Source organism: Crinia signifera, chromosome 19 (assembly GCF_055691185.1).
Source record: "Crinia signifera chromosome 19, ASM5569118v1, whole genome shotgun sequence".
NCBI lineage: Eukaryota > Metazoa > Chordata > Amphibia > Anura > Myobatrachidae > Crinia > Crinia signifera.
The window spans coordinates 83,369,027-83,394,308 of record NC_139226.1 but is presented as its reverse complement, the minus strand read 5'-3'; the positions used below and the strand labels follow the sequence as shown (position 1 = coordinate 83,394,308).

The window sequence follows — 25,282 nt, the reverse complement described above, 5'->3', positions numbered from 1 at the left end:
CCAACCCCCCTCCGCGCCACACTCACAGGCCCAGTGTAACCCAACCCCCCTCCGCGCAACACTCATAGGCCCAGTGTAACCCAACCCCCCTCCGCGCCACACTCACAGGCCCAGTGTAACCCAACCCCCCTCCGCGCCACACTCACAGGCCCAGTATAGCCAATATAGCCAAACCCACAGTATAACCAAGCCCACTCGCCATGCCCCACACACAGGTCCAGTGTAACCCAACCCCACGCGCTCCACCCATAGGCCCAGTGTAACCAACCACCCTCCGTGCCACACTCACAGGCCCAGTGTAACCCAAACCCCCTCCACACCACACTCACATGCCCAGTGTAGCCAAGCCCCCCCTGCACCACAATCACAGGCCCAGTATAACTCAAACCCTCCCCCAGCCACACTCACAGGCTCAGTGTAACCCAACTTCACCCGTGCCACAATCACATGCCCAGTGTAACCAAACACCCTGCTGCACCGCACTGACAGGCTCAGGGTAACCAACCCCACCCACAGGCCCAGTGTAACCCACCCCTCCACGTGCCACACTCACAGGCCCAGTGTAGCCAAGTCCCCGCCACACTCACAGGCCCAGTGTAGCCAAGCCCCAACCCCCCCCCCCCCCGTGCAACACTCACAGGCCCAGTGTAGCCAAGCCCTAACCCCCCCGGGCAACACTCACAGGCCCAGTGTAGCCAAGCCCCAACCCCCCCGTGCAACACTCACAGGCCCAGTGTAGCCAAGCCCCAACCCCCCCGTGCAACACTCACAGGCCCAGTGTAACCAACCCCCTTGTCACCACACTCACAGGCCCAGTGTAACCAAGCATCCCCCCCCCACACACAGGCCCAGTGTAACCAAGCATCCCCCCCCCACACACACACACAGGCCCAGTGTAACACCCCACGCAGGACCACACTCACAGGCCCAGTGTAACCAACTCACCCCCCCGCCACACTTACAGGCCCAGTGTAGCCAACCCCCCACACCACACTCACAGGCCCAGCATAACAGCCAGATTTTCTCAGCACTCCCAGGCCTAACCTTCGCACCATCACACACATCTGGACTAACCTCAGGGACTGTGTAGGACTTGGCCAGAAGTGATGACTTCTTGGGGTTACGTAATAGATCAAAGGTAATGTAATTAAACTGCATACATAGATTATAGAACCTATAACAGGTCACAATCCACACGGATCATATAAGCTGTCAGTGATGTGGTCACAGAGAGTCTGCTCCTCTGCCCAGCCTCCCGGATACACAATGCAGCTCTGTTGGGCTGGAATCAGCCTGTTAGACATTGGGATCCTTTGTTATTACAACGCTGCGACACAGAGCAGAGGGACAGATGGAAGGAGCTGGAGATAATGCAGCGAGGACAGGGAAATATACACATTGGTTTAATAGGTTACACTCCAGACATAAAATGAGAATTGTTTTACCAATAAATCTCAGGCAAGTGTGAGCATCTTACGCTTCATACAGACATCCCGTCTGCCACAGGGAGAACCCATCAAGGAGGCCGAGAACATGGAAGCACCGTACAGACCAAACGCCCAGCACTAGATACATCCATTGGTGATCCAATGCCTAGTTAGCATTAAGCACTGCGAGACCGAGCGTTGCGCACTAGGTGGAGGTTGGGCTGCAGGCTAGCAACGGGTGGGCTAGCCACTATGGGCAGGGCAAGCCACTAGTGGGAGGCTGCGGGACAGAGTGCTAGCCACTAGTGGGAGGCTGCGGGACAGAGTGCTAGCCACTAGTGGGAGGCTGCGGGACAGAGTGCTAGCCACTAGTGGGAGGCTGCGGGACAGAGTGCTAGCCACTAGTGGGAGGCTGCGGGGCAGAGTGCTAGCCACTAGTGGGAGGCTGCGGGGCAGAGTGCTAGCCACTAGTGGGAGGCTGCGGGACAGAGTGCTAGCCACTAGTGGGAGGCTGCGGGGCAGAGTGCTAGCCACTAGTGGGAGGCTGCGGGGCAGAGTGCTAGCCACTAGTGGGAGGCTGCGGGACAGAGTGCTAGCCACTAGTGGGAGGCTGCGGGACAGAGTGCTAGCCACTAGTGGGAGGCTGCGGGGCAGAGTGCTAGCCACTAGTGGGAGGCTGCGGGGCAGAGTGCTAGCCACTAGTGGGAGGCTGCGGGGCAGAGTGCTAGCCACTAGTGGGAGGCTGCGGGACAGAGTGCTAGCCACTAGTGGGAGGCTGCGGGACAGAGTGCTAGCCACTAGTGGGAGGCTGCGGGACAATCTATGGGATGGGATGGTTAGAAAGCAGGATGGGAAGTCTAGGGGTAGCCACTAGAGGGAGAGTTAGGCCGCAGGCCAGGAGGATAAAAAGGTGCATGTGGTAGGATTAGGTCCTGCGAGTCCAGCGGTAACCAACCCTGTCCAGCTGTGCTTTGTCAACATTCTTATCAAGTCCGCATTTTTCTCAGTGTCAACAGGATACATTTTGACATGGTCAATGTCGATATGCTTAGCATGCTTACATTACAACTATGTCATCATAAAGAACATCAACAAACTGTACCTAACCCATTTACAGAAGATGCAGGCAGGGAATCAATGAGCATTGGGACTTTTCATTTGCATCTAGTGTAATACAGATTTCCACCCGTATTCCCGTTCATTCCAGCAACTCTGGGTGTACTACATAGGATGTACAGGTACTGTCACTGCATACCAGTGTGAGGAGAATAATGCTGCCCATACACTTATGTCCCATCGCATCAAGTGGTGCCCAGTGCAGCACCCAATGTCGCGTGCCAGACATCGGGTGCTGGAAGTAGCTGTGTGGAGCGGGGGTACGTACCTGGCTGGGGACCAGAGCGGTGGAGCGGTCAGGCAGGCGGCTGGACTCAGCAGGACTTTGAAACACTGGACGGCCCTCTAATTGGCCGAGGCCGCTGAGACTGAGAGCTTTCTCAGCCAATCAGCGGCCTCAAATTCAGGCGGCCGCTGATTGGCTGAGAGAGAGCTCTCTCAGCGGCCTCAGCCAATCAGAGGGCCATCCAGTGTGTCTAAGTCATGCTGCCACTGCTGAGTCCCGCCGTCTGACAGCTCCGGTCACCAGCCAGGTATGTAGTATGTACCCCGCTCCCCGCCAGCGCTCCTGTCCTCCGCCAGTTCCGTTCCCAGCCAGCGCTCCTGTCCTCCACAGCCGCCAGCGCTCCTGTCCTCCGCCAGCGCCCGCTGCCAGCTCCGGCCCCCACGCTGATTGCATTTGAGCAATCGCATGTGGTTAAAAACCACATGCGATTGCTCATGCAATTCGATAAATATTATGTGCAGCACATAATATCTATCGATGCGACATTCGACGGCGTGCCTGCACATCGCGTCGAATGTCCCCTTCAAAATGCATGCAATCATTCGATTTATCGGCCATATGTGGCCAAAATCGAATGATTGCATGCAATATCTCACATATGTATGGGCAGCATAAGAGCGCCCTCTGTTGGTCCAACGCCCTTCATAAATCTTGGAACAATGAAGAGGTTTTTTGACTGGCTGGTAACTAATAATATACAGAACACAGATTCCAGGCTGACACAAATGAGTAGCTGAAATCACTCACTTGTTTCTGGTTCCACTTGAAGTCTGGAATGAGGATGAAACCTTGTTCTGGATCTGGGTTCTCATAAACAATTCGGTCAGCTTCTGCCTTCTTCTCCAGGATATTATAGACCCACTGGAAGGAAGAAAGAGTGAACAGCAGAGATGTTGGTTAGCGTTCAGGAAACATTACTGTATGGCTACCGAGACTTTAGATGCAAATTCAAGACACAATCCAAAATCATTAATTCTACATAAAACACTGGACACAGCCACCAACTAGGTTTCCCGCCCTTGCAACAGTCCCAGACACTATCTGGAACCTGAGCGGAGGGGAATCGTTGCGTAAACTGGCGGCTGCCTGTACATCACTGGCTGCAATATACAGTGTAAAATGAAGAACTTGGAAACCGTGCGAAGGTGGAATGACCTGGTACAGCCCCAGGGGCACCTGGCCAGTCAGGATAGGGTGCACTAGCGCAGAAGATCCATAGGCTCGGCCAAGCAGCTCACTTCATTAGTGGGCACAGAAAATGTAAATATGACCATTATGTGCCCATGTGGGCATTAGTATACCACGTGCACAGAATGGGACATCATAACCTGGCTTCAGCCTCAAACACCATAATGTCATTTAGTTTGGCCACTGCTATAGTACCACGCACAGCAGCGGATTACCTGGATGCCGACATGCGGATAATGCTGCTACTGTACCACGCACAGCAGCGGAATACTTTGCCGACATAAGGATAACACAGCTACTGTACCTCGCACAGCAGCGGATTACCTGGATGCCGACATATGGATAACACAGCTACTGTACCTCGCACAGCAGCGGATTACCTGGATGCCGACACACTGATAACGCAGATACTGTACCTCGCACAGCAGCGGATTACCTGGATGCCGACATATGGATAACACAGCTACTGTACCTCGCACAGCAGCAGATTACCTGGATGCCGACACACTGATAACGCAGCTACTATACCACGCACAGCAGCGGATTACCTGGATGCCGACACGCGGATAACGCAGCTACTGTACCTCGCACAGCAGCGGATAACCTGGATGAAGACACGCAGATAACGCAGCAACTGTACCTCGCACAGCAGCGGATTACCTGGATGCCGACACGCGGATAACGCAGCTACTGTACTACGCACAGCAGCGGATAACCTGGGTGCCGACACGCGGATAACACAGCTACTGTACCTCGCACAGCAGCGGATTACCTGGATGCCGACATATGGATAACACAGCTACTGTACCTCGCACAGCAGCAGATTACCTGGATGCCGACACACTGATAACGCAGCTACTATACCACGCACAGCAGCGGATTACCTGGATGAAGACACGCAGATAACGCAGCTACAATACCTTGCACAGCAGCGGATTACCTGAACAACGACATGTGGATAACGCAGCTACTGTACTTCGCACAGCAGCGGATTACCTGGGTGCCAACATGCGGATAACGCAGCTACTGTACCTCGCACAGCAGCGGATTACCTGGATGCCGACATATGGATAACACAGCTACTGTACCTCGCACAGTACCTGGATGCCGACACACTGATAACGCAGCTACTATACCACGCACAGCAGCGGATTACCTGGATGAAGACACGCAAATAACGCAGCTACTATACCTCGCACAGCAGCGGATTACCTGAACAACGACATGTGGATAACGCAGCTACTGTACTTCGCACAGCAGCGGATTACCTGGGTGCCAACACGCGGATAACGCAGCTACTGTACCTCGCACAGCAGCGGATTACCTGGGTGCCGACACGCGGATAACGCAACTACTATACCTCGCACAGCAGCGGATTACCTGGATGCCGACACACGGATAACGCAGTTACTACACCAGCGGATTACCTGGATGCTGAAGCTCTGGGACTCTATGAAGGGTAAGGTGATGCTCTTATAATCCTCGCCAGTTTCATGGATCAGATAAACCTCCTGCCGCAGATATTTCTTTATATGTTTATCGGTCGCCGGACAGATGATCGTCGCTTTCACGTCTGTATAAAGGGTAGAAGCAGCCAGATTTTAACAAGAGGAGATACACACGTGACCTCTGCATCCTGCCAGTGTGCACTGTATGTACACACTGAGCCCAGCAATACTGTACAGTCACGTGCTTCATACATGTGGCACGTATGGACCCAATTACCGCATGTTTATAGAAGCAGCTAATGTTTGCCTTTGGCCCAAGACCAGACCAGGAAGCCGCTCATTATAGTTTAACCCCCCACCGAATACCAAGCTGTGAGTTCCTGCTGCACTACTTTTTGAGATTATGTAATTCCAAGGACTGAAGGGACGATTACTGAATATTATATTTAATAGAATGTTGCTAGTGACAGATTTGCCCCCCCCCCCCCCCCCTCCACACACACACACACATTGCAAGCACAACAACAGTACTACCTGCACTTAAGATATTTTTAATAGCCGTCTAATAATTACACTAGAGGTTGGCAACCTAAGGCTCTATCATACATTTTCATCATTAGATTTCTTTGCTATTTAAAATGGAGCCCTTCACAAATATTTAAAACCTCTGGACCACGGACAGAGGAGGCTCTCTATCCTAATAGAGAAAGGGTTAATTAACCCACAAAATTGGAAAGTCTAATTCCTATGTGTGTCCTATTGAGAGTGTTGCAATTTACTGCTGATAACAATAATTTGTGTATGTATTGCTGATAACAATAATTTGTGTATGTGCATAGGTGTCCTACATATGTCATTGTGATTAAATTTAATTTCTATTTAGAAATGTATACTTTACTATTAATAAATGTATTGATTTTTATTACAAATGCGCTGCTTTCTTTTACCAAGAATTATTTATGCTTAAAATCTTGAGCGATACAGAATCACACTTAGGAGCAGCAAACTGTTATACATTTGTATTTATTTTATATAAGGAATATCACTAACTGTAGGTTATTGAGCGCCTGATTTTCATATCTGTGGTCTGCATCGTGTGTCTAAATATATCACACGTGTGTATTACCACAGATAGGTAATTGTATTGTCTCCATCATAGATGTCCTAGCATGACCTTATAGCACACAGCTGGTTGGCACTGACTCATTCCAGCCAGAAGAGCAGAGGTTGCATAAGCCTAGTAATTGTGTCTGTGCTACAAGGTGATGGGGTAACTGCGCCACCTTGTTTATTAATAACCACACTACAGGACCATTACCATTATTAGGCCTTCAGTAAGGAAACAGCCACATACTGTAAATGCTTGCCAACATGAAGGTGATGAGGTGGATTATTCTTTTAGCCAAAGGTAAAATCAATGTAAATGTTTATTCAACTGCAGTATACATCCATTACAGGGGAGGGAGAGCAGACTTCCTGTTCTTGGAACAGGTGCATTACAAATTATACACGTCATTAAATCACAATCCCCTGCAGCTAGGCGGCAGCCAGACGTGGTTCCCTAGTCTATACATTGTCATTTCCCATCAGTTCATTGTGTGAGTGCATCAGGTCCTGACTAGTCTATAAAAGAGTCGAATTATACTCACCGATAATTCCTTTTTCTTCCTAGAGATCCCATGGCAGCCATAACACTGGGATGTAGCCCTTCCCCCATATATCAGACAGGAGTTTTTTCTCTAGGCCCACCTTGGGTATAACAGCCTCCTCCTCCTTCACCTCAGTGTCTTTTGAATGTCTCAGTACTCCTGGAGAAAAAAACACAATAATAACACGGGAGGGCAATAAGTGGCTGCCATGGGATCTCTAGGAAGAAAAATGTATTATAGGTGAGTAGAATTCGACTCTTTCTTCTACGATCCCCATGGCAGCCATAACACTGGGACATACCCAAGGTAAAAACACACGGGAGGGATAGCTGCATGAATATTTAATATGGTGAAGCCAGTCAAACGGACATAGCTCCTTGCAGAACATGGTTCCCAAAGTGGGCAGTAGATACATTAAGTGTGTAATGGTTAGAGAAAGTATGGACCGATGACCAGGTAGCAGCTCTACAGATCTCTGTAACAGATGCCTTCGCCTTATTCGCCCATGATGTGGAGACTGCCCGAGTGGAATGTGCCTGGACGATAGGAGGCGCCACCTTGTTTTCCTTCTTGTAGGCAAATAGGATAACCTCTCTTATCCACCTTGAGATAGTTTGTTTAACTGGTGCTCCTCCTTTCTTTATTCCTTCTGGAATTACGAATAGATGTTTGGTGGATCTAAAAGTCTTGGTTCTTTCCAGATATACAGAGATGGCTCTCACCAGATCTAATTTGTGCCACATTTCTTCCTCTTCATTCTGAGGGTCTGGATAGAACTCGGGAAGTGTTATCTCTTGATTGAGGTGAAATCTTGAAATAACCTTAAGTAGGAATTGTGGGTGTGTTCTCAGCACCACCCTATCAGGAAACACAATAAGATAGGGTTCCTCAATCCACAACGCCTGTAGCTCACTCACTCTCCTAGCTGAGGTGACTGCTACGAGAAAAACCACTTTCCAGGTAAGTAATTTGAGCGGAATATCTATAAGTGGTTCAAATGGATGCTTGGTTAATACTGTAAGCAATAAGTTCAAGTCCCACGGGGCCACAATCGACTTGATTGGAGGCCTAATTCTCTTCATGGCCCTGCTGAACCTCTTTACCAACTTCTCTTCAGCTAATGGTCTGTCTAGCAGAACACTTAAGGCCGAAACCTGTGCCTTGATGGTGGCTGTTGCTAAACCTAATAGAAACCCGTCAAATAGGAATTGTAATACTTCTCCAGTGGAAATCTTGGAATATTCACCTGAGAACTGACCCCATTCGATGAATTTTATCCATGTCCTGTAATACGCTAATGAGGAGACATCTTTTCTGGCCTTCAGCATCATGTCAGTGACCTGTAATGAGAGATTATGTTTCTTTAGTATTTGCCGCTCAATCTCCACGCCCTTAGACATAATGTCGCGGGTTCTGAGTGTAGCACTGGACCTTGCTTCAGCAGATCCGGTCTGTTGGGTAACTCCCATGGTTTCTGTACAGATAACCTTAGGGCATTCGAGAACCAACCCCTTCGTGGCCAATATGGTAGGATTGCCACTAGGTCTGCTTTGTCCTCTTGTACCTTCTTTATCACCCTGTTTATCAAGGGAAAAGGTGGAAATATGTACCCTAGTTTGAACTGCCATTTGATTGTAAAGGCATCCAAAGTCGCTGCGTGGGCATGATAGTATTTTGAGCAGAATGTCCTCACCTTTCTGTTGGAGTGAGTAGCCATCAGGTCTATCTCCGGAACTCCGAATCTCTGTATTATCTCCCTGAATACATCTTCGTTCAGTTCCCATTCTCCTGGATCCAGCAAATTTCGACTCAGGAAATCTGCGATTATATTCCTTCTTCCTGGTATGTATACTGCCGAGATTGAGAGAAGATATCTCTCCGCCCATGTCATAATATCCTCTGATATTCTCATCAGTTTTCTGCTTCTGGTGCCTCCTTGATGATTTATGTGCGAGACCACCGTCACATTGTCTGACATAATTCTGACATGATTCCCCTCTGTGTAATTCTTCAGTTGTCTTATTGCTTCCCAGACCGCTTGAAGTTCTCTTACATTTGAGGAATTCATTGCTTCTTCCAGGGACCATATTCCTTGTACTGATGCATTCGTCATGTGTGCACCCCAACCAGTTAGGCTGGCATCTGTGGTTAATACCACGTATCTCGGGCTCTCTAGACTGGATTTCTTTTCTTCCAGGTCTCTTGTCCACCATAATATGGATCTTTTTATTGAGTCGTTTAGCAGTATTAGATGATGGTCCCTGCATCCTCTTCGAATCAGAGGTAACAGGTACCCTTGTAGTCTCCTCATATTTGCCTGGGCCCATGGTATAACTCTTATGCAGGACGTCATCATGCCCAACAATTGTACTGCCATCATCAGAGTCACCTTCTTTGAATAGAGAACTGTCTCTATTATTCCCTGAATTCTCAAACATCTCTCTGGTGAAAGAGCAATGTGGAAGTCTACAGTGTCTATTAGGACGCCCAGGAACTGAATATTTTGGCTTGGTAAAAGATGGCTCTTGGCTTCGTTTATGACCCAGCCGTGCTTCTGTAGAGTTGATAATGTCAGATCTATACTTTGTAGAACTTCTTCTTCTGAATCCCCAGCGATTAACAGATCGTCCAGATATGGCCATATCAGAACTCCTAGCTTTCTCAATTCTGCAATCAGGGTGACCAGGACCTTTGTGAATACCCTCGGAGATGTTCTTAGCCCAAAGGGTAGACAAGCAAACTGGAAGTGCCTGTTTGACACCGAGAACCTGAGGAATCTTCTGTGATAAGAGTTTACTGGAATGTGATAATTAGCGTCCTTTAGGTCTATTGAAGCTAAGAACGCCCCCTTCTTTATTCCAGCCACTATGGATGTCAAACTCTCCATCCTAACTTTATCTTCTTTATGTTCTTGTTCAGATCCCTCAGATCCAGGATTGTCCTGTATTCTCCATTGGTTTTCTTCACCAGAAATAAGTTTGAGTAAAACCCCCTTCTATGATGTTGTTTGGGAATTTCTTCTATGGCGTTTATTTCTAGCAGTTGTTCTATCTTTAGTGACAACTCTCTCCTTTCTTCCATCAATATTGGTGTTCTGGACCTTAAAAACCGATCTTGTCTCTCGGGTATCTTGCAAATTCTATTGAATAAGCTTTCTGAATTATATTCAGGACCCATCTGTCCCCAATCGTCTTTCTCCAGACCTCTGGGAAATTCAATAGCCTTGCTCCTATCTTGATTTTTTGTGGATAGTCATAGTCTTCCACCTCTGTCAGACTGAAATCTTTCCCGAAAGGACTGACGAGATAGGTTTGGATTCCCTCTTCTATAATATGGTTTTCCAGGCCTGTAACTTCTCGCCTCCTTAAAAGATGGTTTAGGTGTTCCTGGGTAAGCGAACCGATTCCTTCTGTCCTGTGGAAGTCTGACAGATTTACCTCCTGATAGTTTCTGGATCATGGCGTCAAGTTTGGACCCGAATAAATAATTTCCCTCAAAGGGTAATGCTGTTAATTTATTTTTAGAATTTGCGTCGGCACTCCATGGCTTTAGCCACAGCGCCCTTCTTGCTGTTACTCCAGCTGCCATGGATTTTGATGCAAAGGATACAGAATCAAGCGATGCTTCACATAAATAATCAATGGATTTTTGCATTATTTCTAAGTTGCGTAATATATAAGCCTTAGATATCTTGTCTTCTACATCAGTATGTAGATTGGCTGCCCAGTGCCTGAGGGCACGGGATACAGACGCAATTGCCACTGATGACCTGAGCACTCCTGAGGAAGCAGTATGCACCTTTCGTAAGGAGGTTTCTACCTTCTTGTCCATAGAATCCTTGAAGGCTGCTGCATCTTCCACAGGTATTGTTGATCTCGACGTGAGTTCTGCAACCGCTGCATCCACCTTTGGAATTTTACACCATACAATAAATTCTTCATCCTTATACGGATACATTTTATCCACTCTATTACTAAGGGTGAGCTTCTTGTCCACATTTGTCCACTCCTTAGCAATTATTTCTCTTACTACTTTATTAACTGGGAAGGACCTTCCCTTTCTGGATCTGTCTTCAAATAGAGGATCCTTTTCAACTGAAGTACCTGGGGCTTCCTGGTAGTTCATCGCCTTGTATATGTTCTTTAGTACATTTTCCACAATATCAAGATTGAAGGTTCTATCCTCCTCAACTTCACCTGATTCATCCGTGGAATCCTTAATTGGATCATCCATTCCAGATGAGCCATCATCCTGACTCAGTCCAGCTTGTGATCTGGATCTCTTTGCTGTCTGTGACTGTACAAATTCACACAAAATTTTGTTTCATCCATGCCATAAGTTCCTTTAACATCTCAGTATGTTCTGATTTCGGTACTTGTGAGTTATCTGGGCGCCCGATTTCTAAATCGGGTCGGATCGGGCACATCGCATCGCATCGCATGCGACCATCGGATGCGATGCGATGCGATGACCCGATTTTTCCATAGGAATCAATGTTAAAATGGACTGAGTCCATTTTAACATGGAATTCAATGGGAAAAAGGGGTCCTTTTCATACCCCTACTATCCAAGTGGGCATGGAGTTGGATATAAACCTGTGGCGAGCGTAGCGAGCCACCGAGCCCGAAGCGTGGCGAGCGTAGCGAGCCCCGCGAGGGGACACAGAATACCGTCCCCTCGCGGGGCTCGCTTCGCTCGCCACGCTTCGGGCTCGGTGGCTCGCTACGCTCGCCACAGGTTTATATCCAACTCCATGCCCACTTGGATAGTAGGGGTATGAAAAGGACCCCTTTTTCCCATTGAATTCCATGTTAAAATGGACTCAGTCCATTTTAACATTGATTCCTATGGAAAAATCGGGTCATCGCATCCGATGGTCGCATGCGATGCGATGCGATGCGATATCGCATCGCATCTGATTGTATGCCTTAACTTAAGGCATACAATCAAAAAATCGGGCGCCCAGATAACTCATAAGTACCCTGATTTCTTTGTCACTTCCCTTATGGGATCCTTATGTCTTATTTCACAATCTTCACATAGTGATTTGTTTTGACTGGCAGAAAACACTTTGTCACATGACATGCAATTTGACTCAATATATTTCTTCTTAGAAAGCCTTTTCTTCGGTACAGGGGTACCTTCTGTAGGCACACTATAAGAAATAATAAGTACACTAAGTAACTAGAAATAAAAATATTTCTAAATGCCCAAAACCAAAGGGCTTACCTCACAGGGGCATTATCCAGCTCAGGGGGAGAAGGCACATCCATATCAGCGACAGCTAACTCCAGTACAGCATGTGATGCCCTGAGTAGGGAAGCCAATCCCAGAGCATTTTTTTCAATCCCGGAATTCGGGATTGAAAAATGCCCAATCCCGGAAATTGGCTTCCCTAATTAAAAAAACCCGCCCCGGCCGCCCCGCATATTTACTTACATGTGCAGTGCGGCGGGGCGGGTGTTCGGTGAAGCTGGGAGGGTGGGCGGTCCGTTGCAGGAGACGGCCACTTCACTTCCGGAGCCGGGCAGGGAGGTGTGCGGGCGGCCGGGCGATGACAGGACGGGGCTGCGCAGCTTCTTGGCCTGCGCAGCGTGACCTCTGGCCTCGTCACGCTGCGCAGAGCCACAACGCCGGGACGGGAGTAGCCGGGCAGCGTCTGAGCACTTGCTCAGACACTGCCGGCATTAGACTGCGCATGCGCAGTCTAATCCCGAGATTGGAAACTCCAATCCCGGGATTTAAATCCCGGCGTTTTAGGGGCCAAATCCCGGGATCGGCCACCCTAGCCCTGAGTAGCGTTTATGCTGTGTTAAAATAGGGCGCCATAACCCTTCAAGTGCCGTCCATGCACTAGTCAGGATGGCCGAGCGGAACAAATATTGTTTTCACTGTTTCCCGGGGACACCTTAGTGCGCACACCAGGATAGCTCTGGGCGGAAGTCAGACGCCGCCGCGTACTTCCGCCTTTACAGTGTCTTAACACCGCAGCGTGCAGTCGCGGCTTACAGCCCGGACTGCCGTATGTCTCAGCCCACGCTGCCCGGCTACAGCAGCTGCCTCCATACCGGACTCCAAGCTCCAAAAAGTATGTGCCATACCAGTATCTTTTGCAGATGTCAGCGGGCGTATGTGCAGGGGTATAGATAAATCCAATCCCCCTCACATCTTCTCCTCCTCAGGAAGCCACTCCATAATAAGAGGTAACCCTGATTGAAATAAACAAAATACTCCTACTCTGTCCTCTCTAAACGGAGACAGGAAAAAAAGACACTGAGGTGAAGGAGGAGGAGGCTGTTATACCCAAGGTGGGCGGTCCTAGAGAAAAAACTCCTGTCTGATCTATGGGGAAAGGGATACATCCCAGTGTTATGGCTGCCATGGGGATCGTAGAAGAAAATATAATATTGGGGCGACTAGGACTGTGTCATATTGGATATCCCATTAAATAATAGGACACCTGCCTTGCAGATTTATAGACGGTGTTCACCTGATTACAGGGCGTCAGCTCTGTGACCTATACTCACCGTTTAGTGCAGGCGGAGGGCTCAGCTGGTAAACGCTATATATATCATTCTTTAGCTGCAGCTTCAGTTCAGGGTTACTGCTAAGTAGAGGAGATACTGTATCCACTTGGAAGGGCGCCCTCTCCAGGATGACTATTGCATCTTCTGCGCCCTGCCCAGCACCCGTCACCTGATGAAACCAAATCACAATTACAGCAGACTTTCACAGATCACTAATAGAGGACACAATGACACAGAGTTCCCATTCCTCCACCCTGCATGTCCCCCCCCCCCCGCATATGCCCCATACCACCCCTACTGTCCCTTGCATGTCCCCCACATCCCACCAAGTCCCCCTGCTCCCCATCCCCCCTGTCCCACTCCTCCTGTCCCCTGCATATCCCCCACTACCCCCGGCTCCTCACCCCTCCCCCTCCATGCGCCCCGGTTCCCCACCCTTCCCCTGCATGCGCCCCGTCTCCCCACCCTTCCCCTGCATGCGCCCTGATTCCCAACCTGTCCCCTGCATGACCCCCTGCTCCCCACCCCTCCATGTCCCCGCTCTCCCACTCCTCCTGTCCCAGCTTTCCCACCCTCCATGTCTAGAGATGGGCAAAGTGGCTCACTAAAAAGAGCGGTGCTCATTGGATCGCTCAGTGAAAAGAACTCGTTCTTTTGAACGGATCACTAGTTTACTGACTCATGAGTCAGTACAGTACCTCTAAGCTACCATGTGTGGCACTGCTGTGCTCAGGCAAATGCATTGTGTGAAGCAGAACTATGCTGGCATGCATCTTTCCCCCAGTATATTGGGTCACAAGCTACACTCCCAATCAGCCAAAGATTCAGGGGGTTATTCTGGTTCACTCGCAAAGGCAAATTCCTTCTCAAATGGACAAAACCATGTGCACTGCAGGTGGGGCAGATGTAATGTGGAAATCTCTTGTGTACGAACCAGAGTCTGTGACGATTGATCCGGGAGGAAGATTTTTTTTTTTTGGAGTGTAGTATAAATCATGTACGATTGTGTGTTCTTACAGTATATATCCCACCCCCATTTTCCTATGAAGTTATTAAAGCGGCAGTTGAGTTTGCCGCCTCTTTTCCAGATAGTCAGGTAATTTGTTTGGGGGACTGCAACCAGGTTTTGGATCCCCAGATAGACAGATGGGAGAGACCGGTTGAAGAATTGGCTAAGGAAGGTAAAAGATTTGCTGAGTTTATGAACAAGATTGGGTGGAGGGATCCGTGGAGTTTAAGATTTCCTGATCTCCAACAATATTCATGTTATTCTTCCTCGTATAAATCGTTATCATGTCGACCTTATGACCAGTCGACCTTCCTCATGTCGACCTTTATGCAAATTCGACCTTAAGTCATGTCGACCTTGGCCCATGTCGACCTTAAGTCAGGTCGACCTTCCTGCCAGTCGACCTAGTGGGGTCGACCTAATGACTGTAGACCTAACTGCAGTCTGACGAATGATCCCATTCCATGATATTTGTCTCAGAGGGCCTTCTTAATAAAATTACACAAATAGACTATAAAGCCCGTGAAATCTCAGATCATTCCCCTGTAGTTAGGATGGTTGAATGAGAAGGGGATGCTGGATTCAAATATTGGAAACGCCAGCCGTTTTGGCTCGCACAACTGGATAAGCGCGAGAGTTAGATTTGGGTGGGGTTTTACTTCAAGGTGAAGGATGTACCTATGGGAAACCAATCAGAATCTACTAATTTATTTTTCACCTTCTAGAAAATAATAGATAGTACCTGATTGGTTGCTCATAGGAACATCCATAGGAACATCCCATGTGAAATAGAACTCCCATCTTAGTAAATGTCCCCCATAAAGTGGTGCAATTACCCCTAACAACCAATCAGCTTCTGTCACATCTTACACTGTGCAAGATAAATGACAGAAGCTGACAGCTTACTTTGCAAACTCTTTGCTTTTTCTCTCTAAGGTCTGTTAGATTGGGGCAAAGATTTCCAGTTCAGCTCAGTAAGTACAGTTCCTCTGAGCTACCATGTGTGGCACTGCTGTGCTCAGGAAAATGCATTGTATGAGAACGAAACAGAACAATAGGCCTCCAAAAACAGAAGAACTAGGGATGGCCATCATTGCCATCAATGGCAATTCTGCAACTGGCCATATAGTGCTTAACTATGCAATGGATGACCATCGATATCTTTTACATATTGATGGTCATCCATTGTGTTTGATTGATTGGCCTGTGGGCCAATCAAAACGCGAGTGTGGGGTTTTGTGGGTGTCGGGGGCGGAGCTATGCTCCGTGTACCGGCACTTTTGGAAAAAAAGCAAAACATAATTTTGCTATTCCATCGATTGAGGGAAAACATCTGGTTCTCCCCTATCAATGGCAAAAGTATTAGACATGATTGTGAATCATCTATGGTCATCCCTAAGAAGAACTACCGTTCAGCTTTTAGTGAGCAACAGCTCACGCTCTCTTTCAAGAGAACTGGTTCACTCACCAACGACATATCTCTACACCGGGTGCCGGATGGCTGGCAGACAGTCGGGATTCCAACAGTCACTACACCAACGTCGGAATCCTGACTGTTAAAACCCAGACGGCCATCGGCTATTCTCCCTCGAGGGGGTCCACGACCCGCATAGAGGCGCCCGCAAGGGGCTTTGTTGCGCTCCCCCCGCTGTCTGACTCTGGGCAATAAGGGTCCTGACATCGGGCTAATGACTGTCAGGGTCCTATACCACACCCCTCTACCCATGTCCCATGCATGTCGCACCCCTCCTATCCCCTGCATGTCCAATTGGGGGGTCCAAGTCGACAGGTGTTGACACGGACACACACAAAACTCGTGTTATGGTTCAATCCTTTTTATGACGTACTTTTGGGTGTCATCCTATTGACTGTCTACCCAGACACTGTGTAGACTTCTCCAAACCCCAGCCCATTGACCACAGCTACATACCTCCCAACATGACCCTCTCCAGGAGGGACACATTGCTCTGCTCCTACACTTCCCTGGTAATGTATGATTACCATCACCTGTGTTGAAGCACCTTTCTTAGCCATTAACCTGTTCAACACAGATGAAGGTAATCATGCATTAAGAGGAAAGTCCAGGAGCAGAGCATTGTTTGTGTCCCTCCTGAAGAGGGTCATGTTGGGAGGTATGCAGCTAGGTGTACCCGACTATCCCTTCCCCCGGGTACCTGTCCATGCAGGAAGATGGTTTTGTCCCGGGATGACTCCCGCAGGACGGTCTGCAGCCGGAACCCGGACAGTGGATGCTGAGGTGCCGCCAGGTTCCCCGCATCCCCGCTGACGCCATTCTCCTCCTCGTCCCCTCGCTTCCTCTTCTCCCCGGCATGGGCCATTGCGATCAGGAGCATGCGCAATATTGGCATAAGAGCGCCCCCTGCTACACAGCCTGGGGAAGTATAGCGACACCAAACCAGCACACTGACTATGTGACGTCATGACGTCGGCGCCAGTGCAGAACAGGAAGCGTACGCACGACTACGCAGTATATGACAGGAAGCTGCCACGGTCAGTGCCGGCTGCAGCACCAGCGGGTTCCCTGGCGTTGGTAACTATAGCAACCCCTAATAGCCCCTGCGAGGGTTACCTGTAGTTTATGAGGGGATTAGTGTAATGTGTAATAGCCCCTGTGAGGGTGCCCTGTAGTGGGTGGGATTAGTGTAATACATGCCTCTCAACATGACTCGGACACATTGCTCTGTTTTTGCACTTCCCTCTTAATTTATAATTGCCATCACCTGTGTTGAAACACCTTTCTTAGCAATTTACCTGTTCAACACAGATAAGGGTACTCCTACATTAGGAGGGAAGTCCAGTAGCAGAGCATTGTGTCCCTCCTGGAGAGGGTCATTTTGGGAGGTATGGAATTTTTTTAGGGCAGGGTGCTGACCACCAGGCAGCACGTTGTCATACTCTGCTATGCCCATTACATAGTCTGTCATAATGACAATAACACATGATTGCACACTGTGATGCCTCTTACACATAATGGCATACACCATAATCCCCATTACACATGATTGCACACATAGAAAGTTCTCAGCGGTGTGTCAGCACAGTGGGGTCAGCGTAAGGGCGCACAGTGCCACACCCAAAATGAGTTAGTGCATTTTGAGGTTTTAAAAATGGGCAGGATGCAGCACCCTGCAAAAGAAGCTTAGAGCGAACACTAATCGTCAACGTAAGGGGGCCCTGTAGTGCTTGTGTGTATTGGGGGGGGGGAAGGTAGGGTAATGTGTAATAAGCCCTGCACGGGGCCCTGTACTGTATGGGGGAGGGATTAGGTGTAATAGTCTTTGTAAGTGGGGGGGGGGTGTCTGGGAACAAAACCTTTACACATATTTGTTTCCGCAAGGTTACAATCTCAACAACGCTCCTTCTGGACGTGTCGCGGAAGCTGGTGTGGCAGATTGACCCGGGAGAGTTACCTCTTCTTTGATTACATCTCTGCGTAGTATCAAGGAAGTCGTGTTCTCTCTGGCTGCAGCATGGGGCTCCTGACTATTTTAAAGAAGATGAAGCAGAAGGAGCGAGAAGTCCGCCTACTCATGTTGTATCCTGACTCATACGGGGCCGACGGTGGTCTGAGTGCCGCAGACTTCTTTTTTGCATTGCGACTCTTATGCTGCTTTCCCACTGCCAAGCCGTTTAAAGAACCGGTATTTTTAAACGGTATTTAAAACGGTATTAGCTTTCACATTGCAGTAGATTACCGTTTTAAATACCGTTTAAGTACCATTCACATTGCAGTAATACCGTTTAAACCCCTCGTGTACCCTGGTACCTGTCCTGCCCCCCCCCATCGTACCTGCCAGCTGGTACCCTCACTCCACCCCTCCCCCCCTGCCCTGGTACCCCCTCCCCCCCTGGTACCTTGCTCCCCCCCCCCCCTCCCCTGGTACCTTGCATCCAGGCAGCGGTGTAGGCAGCGGGCATTGAAATTCTCCTAGTCGGCAGGTCCCAGACTGATTGCACCAGCCTCCTCCTGCATGATGCTTTCAGCAATCAGTCTGGGACCTGCCGACTAGGAGCCCTTCAATGCCCGCTGCCTACCATGCTGCACTGCTTCCCGTACTCTGCCTACCATGCTGCACCGCTGCCCGTACTCTGCCTACCATGCTGCCCTGCTGCAAGGTACCAGCTGCAAGGTACCAGGGGAGGGGGTGGGGAGCATGGTACCAGGGCAGTGGGGGGGAGGGGGGAAGCGAGGGTACCAGCTGGCAGGTACGGGGGGGGGGGGGGTTAAGGACAGGTACCAGGGGAGGGGGAAAACTAGTGTAGGATCTTAAATATAGTTTAAAAGGCATTCCCACTGCCTAAAAAACGGCTTTGAAACGTGTAGGACTCTGCTTTTTAAACATGTTGAAATACTGGTTATCTTTGACCGGGAAATCAACTCTGGCGCTTTCCCACTGCAGCCTTAAATGTTTAGAAAGGGGGGAAAAACTGCGATATACCGTTTAAGACCTGCAGTGGGAAAGGGGCATTATTCATCTATGTGGTAGCAAGGTTCTGTGATTATATACAGTGATTGGGAGGAGTGACAGCAGCCGCCACACTTTATATAATGAGCGATATGCATTTGTGTAAGGAATGGCTATTGTTGAAGCTTCCATAGATGGTGGGAGACAGGACACACAGCTGGAGCCATCGATGGTATTAAAGTATGTGATGCTGTGCTATAGATGGTTTTTGTACGTGCAGAGAAGGCTAGCCCTACACTGACATCAGAGGCTGATCGAGCACAGAAAGTTTCCTTTATGTATTTGTGGCGGCTGGTCTATCACTGCTGTATGTGAGCCGGGGTTGGTGCTGGAGTGCTGACTGACAGCTGTGCCGTACACCTTGTCACAATCACTGCTGTATGTGAGCCGGGGTCGGTGCGGGAGTGCTAAGTGACAGCTGTGCTCAGCCTGTCCAGTCATTGAGGTGGGCCATGCTCCCTGGCACATTCACTGCTGTATGTGAGCCGGGGCTGGTGCGGGAATGCTGAGTGACGGCTGTGTTCAGCCTGTCCAGTCAGTGAAGTGCGCCATACACCCATGCACACTACCTGCTGTATGTGAGCTGGGGGCAGTGCTCTGCCTTTCCAGTCAGTGAAGAGAGCCGTACAACCTGGCATGCTTACTGCTGTATGGAGTGCTGACTTACATTTGTACCAGTCTATCCTGGCCCACACACTGTTGTATATGTAAGCAGGGGTCACTGCTTGCTGACAGCCTAGTAGAAAGAAAAAAATAAGAAAGCCATTGTGTTCATTGTTATCATCGATGGAGAGTGAACCACTGCAATTGATGGTTAAACAATCGCCCACCATTAGTTAGCCATCAATTATTTCTAGCAGTTGATGTAAAAAACCTCAAATTAGTGATGAGCATCACTGTGTGTATTATCAGACTGCAAGCTTTTATACAATTGTGATAGCGAGACAGTTATACAGGAAAGGCTGTCCTGCTGCTCTGTCACGTAATAGACCTTGCTGTGCTGGAATGTTCTATATCCATTCCTTAACTTACTGCTTCCCATAGAGGTTTAGACAATGCTGGCAAGACCACAATCCTGAAGAAGTTTAATGGTGAAGATATAAATACAATTTCTCCAACACTTGGTTTCAACATCAAAACATTGGAGCACAGGGGGTAAGCTGCGCACCCCCCTTTATTTGGGTCACAATTTGCATGTCATCTGTATGACTACCTTACACCACCATTGGTGTGCGGTCACTGGCAGTGGCATCGCATCCCCCTTTTATAGGCCTGCACTGTTCATTGATTCATGGTCCCGTTTCTCTTTAATTGTTCTGGCAATTTTTCTATAGCTTCAAGTTGAATATGTGGGATGTTGGAGGCCAGAAGTCTCTGCGTTCATACTGGAGAAATTACTTTGAGAGCACAGATGGTTTGATTTGGGTTGTTGACAGCGCTGATCGTGCGAGGTTACAGGACTGCGCTCAAGAACTGTCGGGGCTTCTGTTGGAAGAGGTGAGAATGTAAATGTGATAAAGTATCAGCATGAAGTGACATAAGTGATGTCACTGTAACACTGTCATGTGACCGGTGCCCCATAGAGATGGCAGGAAACAACTCATAGTCCTGTGACCCTATAACACAAGTCACTGTCCACAGGATGAATCTATCCCAAAAAATAAACATAGAATAATACAATACTGTATTTTTTTTTTTTATTACATTTTTTTCAAATTACAATATCTTGTTCACAGCGTAGTGGTAACAGTACAGAGTCCACTCGCTTTAAGGCAGTTGCAGAGTATCCGGGGAATTCACTTCTTCACAATAGTCCAATCATTTTCCGCAATGGGGCTTTTTGCGGACATCAACAAAAATTACCATAAAGCAGCAAATTTGTGCCCTCCTGCGGTTAGTTCTGTTCTATAGCAAACTTGTGAAAACTGGATACCTGCAATCAAAATTGTACTCCAAAAAAAGCCAAACTAACATAGAACAACAGTGTAGTATAGGACTATTAGTGCTCATAAAAAAAATGATTCGGAGTACATAAATTGGGTCCGATGGCTGTTACATGCAAAAACGTAAAAAAATGATTAAAAGAGTGTTTCGGCAAGATAAATGCTCAATTTAAATTGGGGGGTACATAAAAATAAGATTTTAATTAGGTCATTTTAAACCAGTTACTAGCCCAGTTACTTCCACCTGCAAGCCTAAAAAAAAGCTTGTCCCACTTACCTTGTACCCCCTATTTAAATTTTTTATTTTTTTTTACTGATTCTAAAAGTAATATTTTCCAATTAAAAACTTATAAGTGCCTTATTAGTCATTCAAGGGGGGTACCCAGGGGTTCTGAACTAAATCATGACATTTTTACCTTTTTAAATATGGATTTTAGGGAGGTTTTTCACCTGCTCACAGGCGGTTGAAAGTTGCATTAAACCTATGGAGAATTGTAAAATATTTATCTCTGACAATTGAAAAGCAAGTCATGATAAAAATTTAATTCAACCGCCAGAATAGGATATCATGGCTAATTGAATTCCCCACCTAAATATACTGTATTATCCAAAAGTATAACCAGCAGCTTGTTGTATGTTTTTGATGTTGGTTTGTTGACAATTGTATAGTTACAGGACTAGTCATATTTACTATACGTTACTTGAATTCTAAAATCTCTCTTTTCGCTTGCAGAGGTTGGCTGGGGCAACGTTACTGGTGTTTGCCAACAAACAGGATTTACCTGGTGCCTTGTCTAAGGACGCCATCTGTGAGGTGGGTGCCTGTTCTGTTACAGCAGTCAATAGAGAGCAGATGTAGAACTGGTGTTTATTAGTGTGTTATTCATGGAGCCGGGGTTGAGCCGTTTCTCTGACAAAAATCCTGGGTTCATGTGCAAAAAATTTACTTTAAAACCAGAATTGGGCCCACAGTGACGAGGTTCTTCAGATTAGCCATTATGTTGCAAAGGATTCGGTATACAGCCGATCCATTCACGCACAAGTCACTCTTATTGGACCAGGGTTTTGCTTACAGACTGGATATTTTTCTTATTGTTCCTACATATTCCTCAGATTTGTACCTTGCAGTGATAGCTTACCTATAGTGTCCTTGGTACTAAGGGTTAAAGTCCTGGTGCAGCTGAGTTGTAAAGTCCGTTGGATGCTGATCAGGGTTGTTTGGCGGGATCTGAGGATAGTTGTATGGGGACACGTCTATCCTTTAGTGATAATAGGATGTATTTCCCATGTAGTCCTACCTGCCTTTGTTATGCATTAAACATCCCTAACTGCCATTGTGGTGAATTCTATTGCTCTTCACATTCGGCTTTACAGTTCAGTTTAAAATAACAAAATGGACAATTATGCTATAGATACCACCCATCCTTGTGTGTCAATATCAATGCCAATGTAAGCTTGCGAGCGGGGCCCTCTTACCTCTATGTATGGTACAGGGTTTTGCAGCTGGCGCTTCCGTCTCTGTGTATACTATATGTAGAGGCAGCGAGTTACGTGTGAAGAGACCTGCCTCACAAAAATAATGTATCAAGCAAGGGGGTTTTTGTAACCTGCGCTCACAGAAAAAACATACATATATATATATATATATATATATATATATATATATATATATATATATATATATATATATATATATATATATATATATATATATATATATATATATATATATATGTGTATGGTACAATGTGATGGCAAAGACCATGATTAACTTTAGGTTGTAGCTTTTTGATCTATGTAAATAAGGCTGAGTTTTTCCAGGTAAAACTTAAACTTTTCTCCAAAAAAAAGATGGGATGGTGGGTAATGAAGGTCAAAGTAGAAGGTCAGGCTGGGTGGGGTACGCTTGGTAGGGTAATTGGGGCTGAGGTTGGCATGTGGCATGTGGGGTAAAGAATGGGGTATGGGTGGTCAGCAGGTAAAGTCAAAGTCTGTGGTTGGAATCAGGCAGGTAAAGAGGCTGGTGTCCCGTCCACCCCTGCAGGTGGTGACCACAGACCACTTCTTAACTCCTATGCTTTATGGCTGATGTTTTGGTCACTTTTGAAAGCTGGCAGTGCTTTCACTCTAGTGGTAGCATGAGACGGAGTCTACAACCCAAGTGGTTTAGGTAGTGCAGCTCATCCAGGATGGCATATCAATGCAAGCTGTGGCAAGAAGGTTTGCTGTGTCTGTCAGCAAGGGTGGTATGAGGGCCTGATGTCCACAGGTGGGGGTTGTGCTTACAGCCCAACACCGTGCAGGACGTTTGACATTTGCCAGAGAACACCAAGATTGGCAAATTCGCCACTGGCACCCTGTGCTCTTCACAGATGAAAGCAGGTTCACACTGAGCATGTGACAGACGTGACAGAGTCTGGAGACGCCAGTGAGAACGTTCTGCTGCCTGCAACATCCACCAGCATGACCGGTTTGGCAGTTGATCAGTAAGGTGTGGGGTGGCATTTCTTTGGGGGGCTGCACAGCCCTCCTTGTGCTCACCAGAGGTAGCCTGACTGCCATTATGTACCGAGACAAGATCCTCAGATCCCTTGTGAGACCATATGCTGGTGTGGTTGGCCCTGGGATCCTCCTAATGCAAGACAATGCTAGTCCTCATGTGGGTGGGGTGTGTCAGCAGTTCCTGCAAGACGACATTAAGGACATTGCATAGCATTGATGCTATGAACTAGCCCACCCGTTCCCCAGACCTGAATCCAATTGAGAACATTTGGGACATCTTGTCTCGCTCCATCCACCAATGCCACGTTGCACCACAGACTGTCCAGGAGTTGGCAGATGCTTTAGTCCAGGTCTGGGAGGAGATCCCTCAGGACACAATCTGCCACCTCACACAATACTGAGCCTCATTTTGACTTGTTTTAAGTACATTACATCAAAGTTGGATCAGCCTGTAGTGTGTTTTTCCACTTTAATTTTGAGTGGGACTGCAAATCCAGACCTCCATGGGTTAATAAATTTGATTTTCATTGATAATTTTTGTGTGATTTTATGGTCAGCACATTCAACTATATAAAGAACAAAGTATTTAATAAGAATATTTAATTCAGATCTAGGATGTGTTACGTTAATGTTCCCTTTTATTTTTTTGAGCAGTGTATATAAAAATCGGTACTTGTGAGTTATCTGGACGCCCGATTTTTTGATTGTATGCCTTAAGTTAAGGCATACAATCAGATGCGATGCGATATCGCATCGCATGCGACCATCGGATGCGATGACCCGATTTTTCCATAGGAATCAATGTTAAAATGGACTGAGTCCATTTTAACATGGAATTCAATGGGAAAAAGGGGTCCTTTTCATACCCCTACTATCCAAGTGGGCATGGAGTTGGATATAAACCTGTGGCGAGCGTAGCGAGCCACCGAGCCCGAAGCGTGGCGAGCGAAGCGAGCCCCGCGAGGGGACGGTATTCCGTGTCCCCTCGCGGGGCTCGCTACACTCGCCACGCTTCGGGCTCGGTGGCTCGCTACGCTCGCCACAGGTTTATATCCAACTCCATGCCCACTTGGATAGTAGGGGTATGAAAAGGACCCCTTTTTCCCATTGAATTCCATGTTAAAATGGACTCAGTCCATTTTAACATTGATTCCTATGGAAAAATCGGGTCATCGCATCGCATCCGATGGTCGCATGGGATGCGATGCGATGTCCCGATCCGACCCGATTTAGAAATCGGGCGTCCGGATAACTCACAAGTACCTAAAAATCATATATATGAAGCAATTCCGATGCATTGACTGTACATCCCATGTACCTGCAGGCGCTGGAGTTGGAGAACATTAAGACGCATCACTGGTGCATACAAGGCTGCAGCGCAGTAACCGGTGAGAACCTCCTGCTGGGGATAGACTGGTTACTGGATGACATCTCCAGTCGCATCTTCACAGCAGACTGATGGAAGAGATGCAGCAAGTGGAGACTGAAGGGAGCCGCAGCTTATTTATTATTTTGTGTCTAACACGTGGCCTAACATCGCTATGACGGGCGGAGATGAGCAGACGAGCATGTCGCGGAGTTCACTTACTGGGTGGATTGGCCCATAAGGAGAATTGGGCGCTTTTCTCAGCGACTTAATTTATATTTTACAATGTAAGAACTTATAGGCGCTAATATATAAAGCACACCCGTATAACATC

At 47.7% G+C, this 25,282-nt stretch overlaps 2 protein-coding genes across 2 annotated transcripts in view; one reads left to right on the top strand and one right to left on the bottom strand.

Moving 5' to 3' along the window:
• Nucleotides 1-17,109, bottom strand: part of DCPS (decapping enzyme, scavenger) — a 22,462-nt gene extending 5,353 nt beyond the window's left edge. Inside the window, exons 1-4 of the mRNA XM_083162820.1 lie at nt 16,825-17,109; nt 13,642-13,810; nt 5,445-5,590; nt 3,577-3,690 (exon numbers count right to left, since the gene is read on the bottom strand). Coding sequence (XP_083018946.1) covers nt 3,577-3,690; nt 5,445-5,590; nt 13,642-13,810; nt 16,825-17,019 — 624 coding nt within the window. The 5' untranslated portion in view covers nt 17,020-17,109. The remainder of the gene's footprint in view (nt 1-3,576; nt 3,691-5,444; nt 5,591-13,641; nt 13,811-16,824) is intronic.
• Nucleotides 17,079-25,282, top strand: ARL2 (ARF like GTPase 2). Its single transcript, XM_083162821.1, has 6 exons — nt 17,079-17,201; nt 18,009-18,206; nt 20,182-20,292; nt 20,472-20,634; nt 21,814-21,894; nt 24,907-25,282. The coding sequence occupies exons 2-6, from the start codon at nt 18,142-18,144 to the stop codon at nt 25,039-25,041; spliced, it is 555 nt and encodes a 184-aa protein (XP_083018947.1). The 5' UTR covers nt 17,079-17,201; nt 18,009-18,141; the 3' UTR covers nt 25,042-25,282.

Coding starts and splice junctions, on each gene's coding strand:
- ARL2 (XM_083162821.1), top strand. CDS start 18,142: ATGGGGCTCCTGACTATTTTAAAGAAGATGAAGCAGAAGGAGCGAGAA. Junction 20,635..21,813: donor CGGGGCTTCTGTTGGAAGAG/GTGAGAATGTAA, acceptor TTTCGCTTGCAG/AGGTTGGCTGGGGCAACGTT. Junction 21,895..24,906: donor CTAAGGACGCCATCTGTGAG/GTGGGTGCCTGT, acceptor ATGTACCTGCAG/GCGCTGGAGTTGGAGAACAT.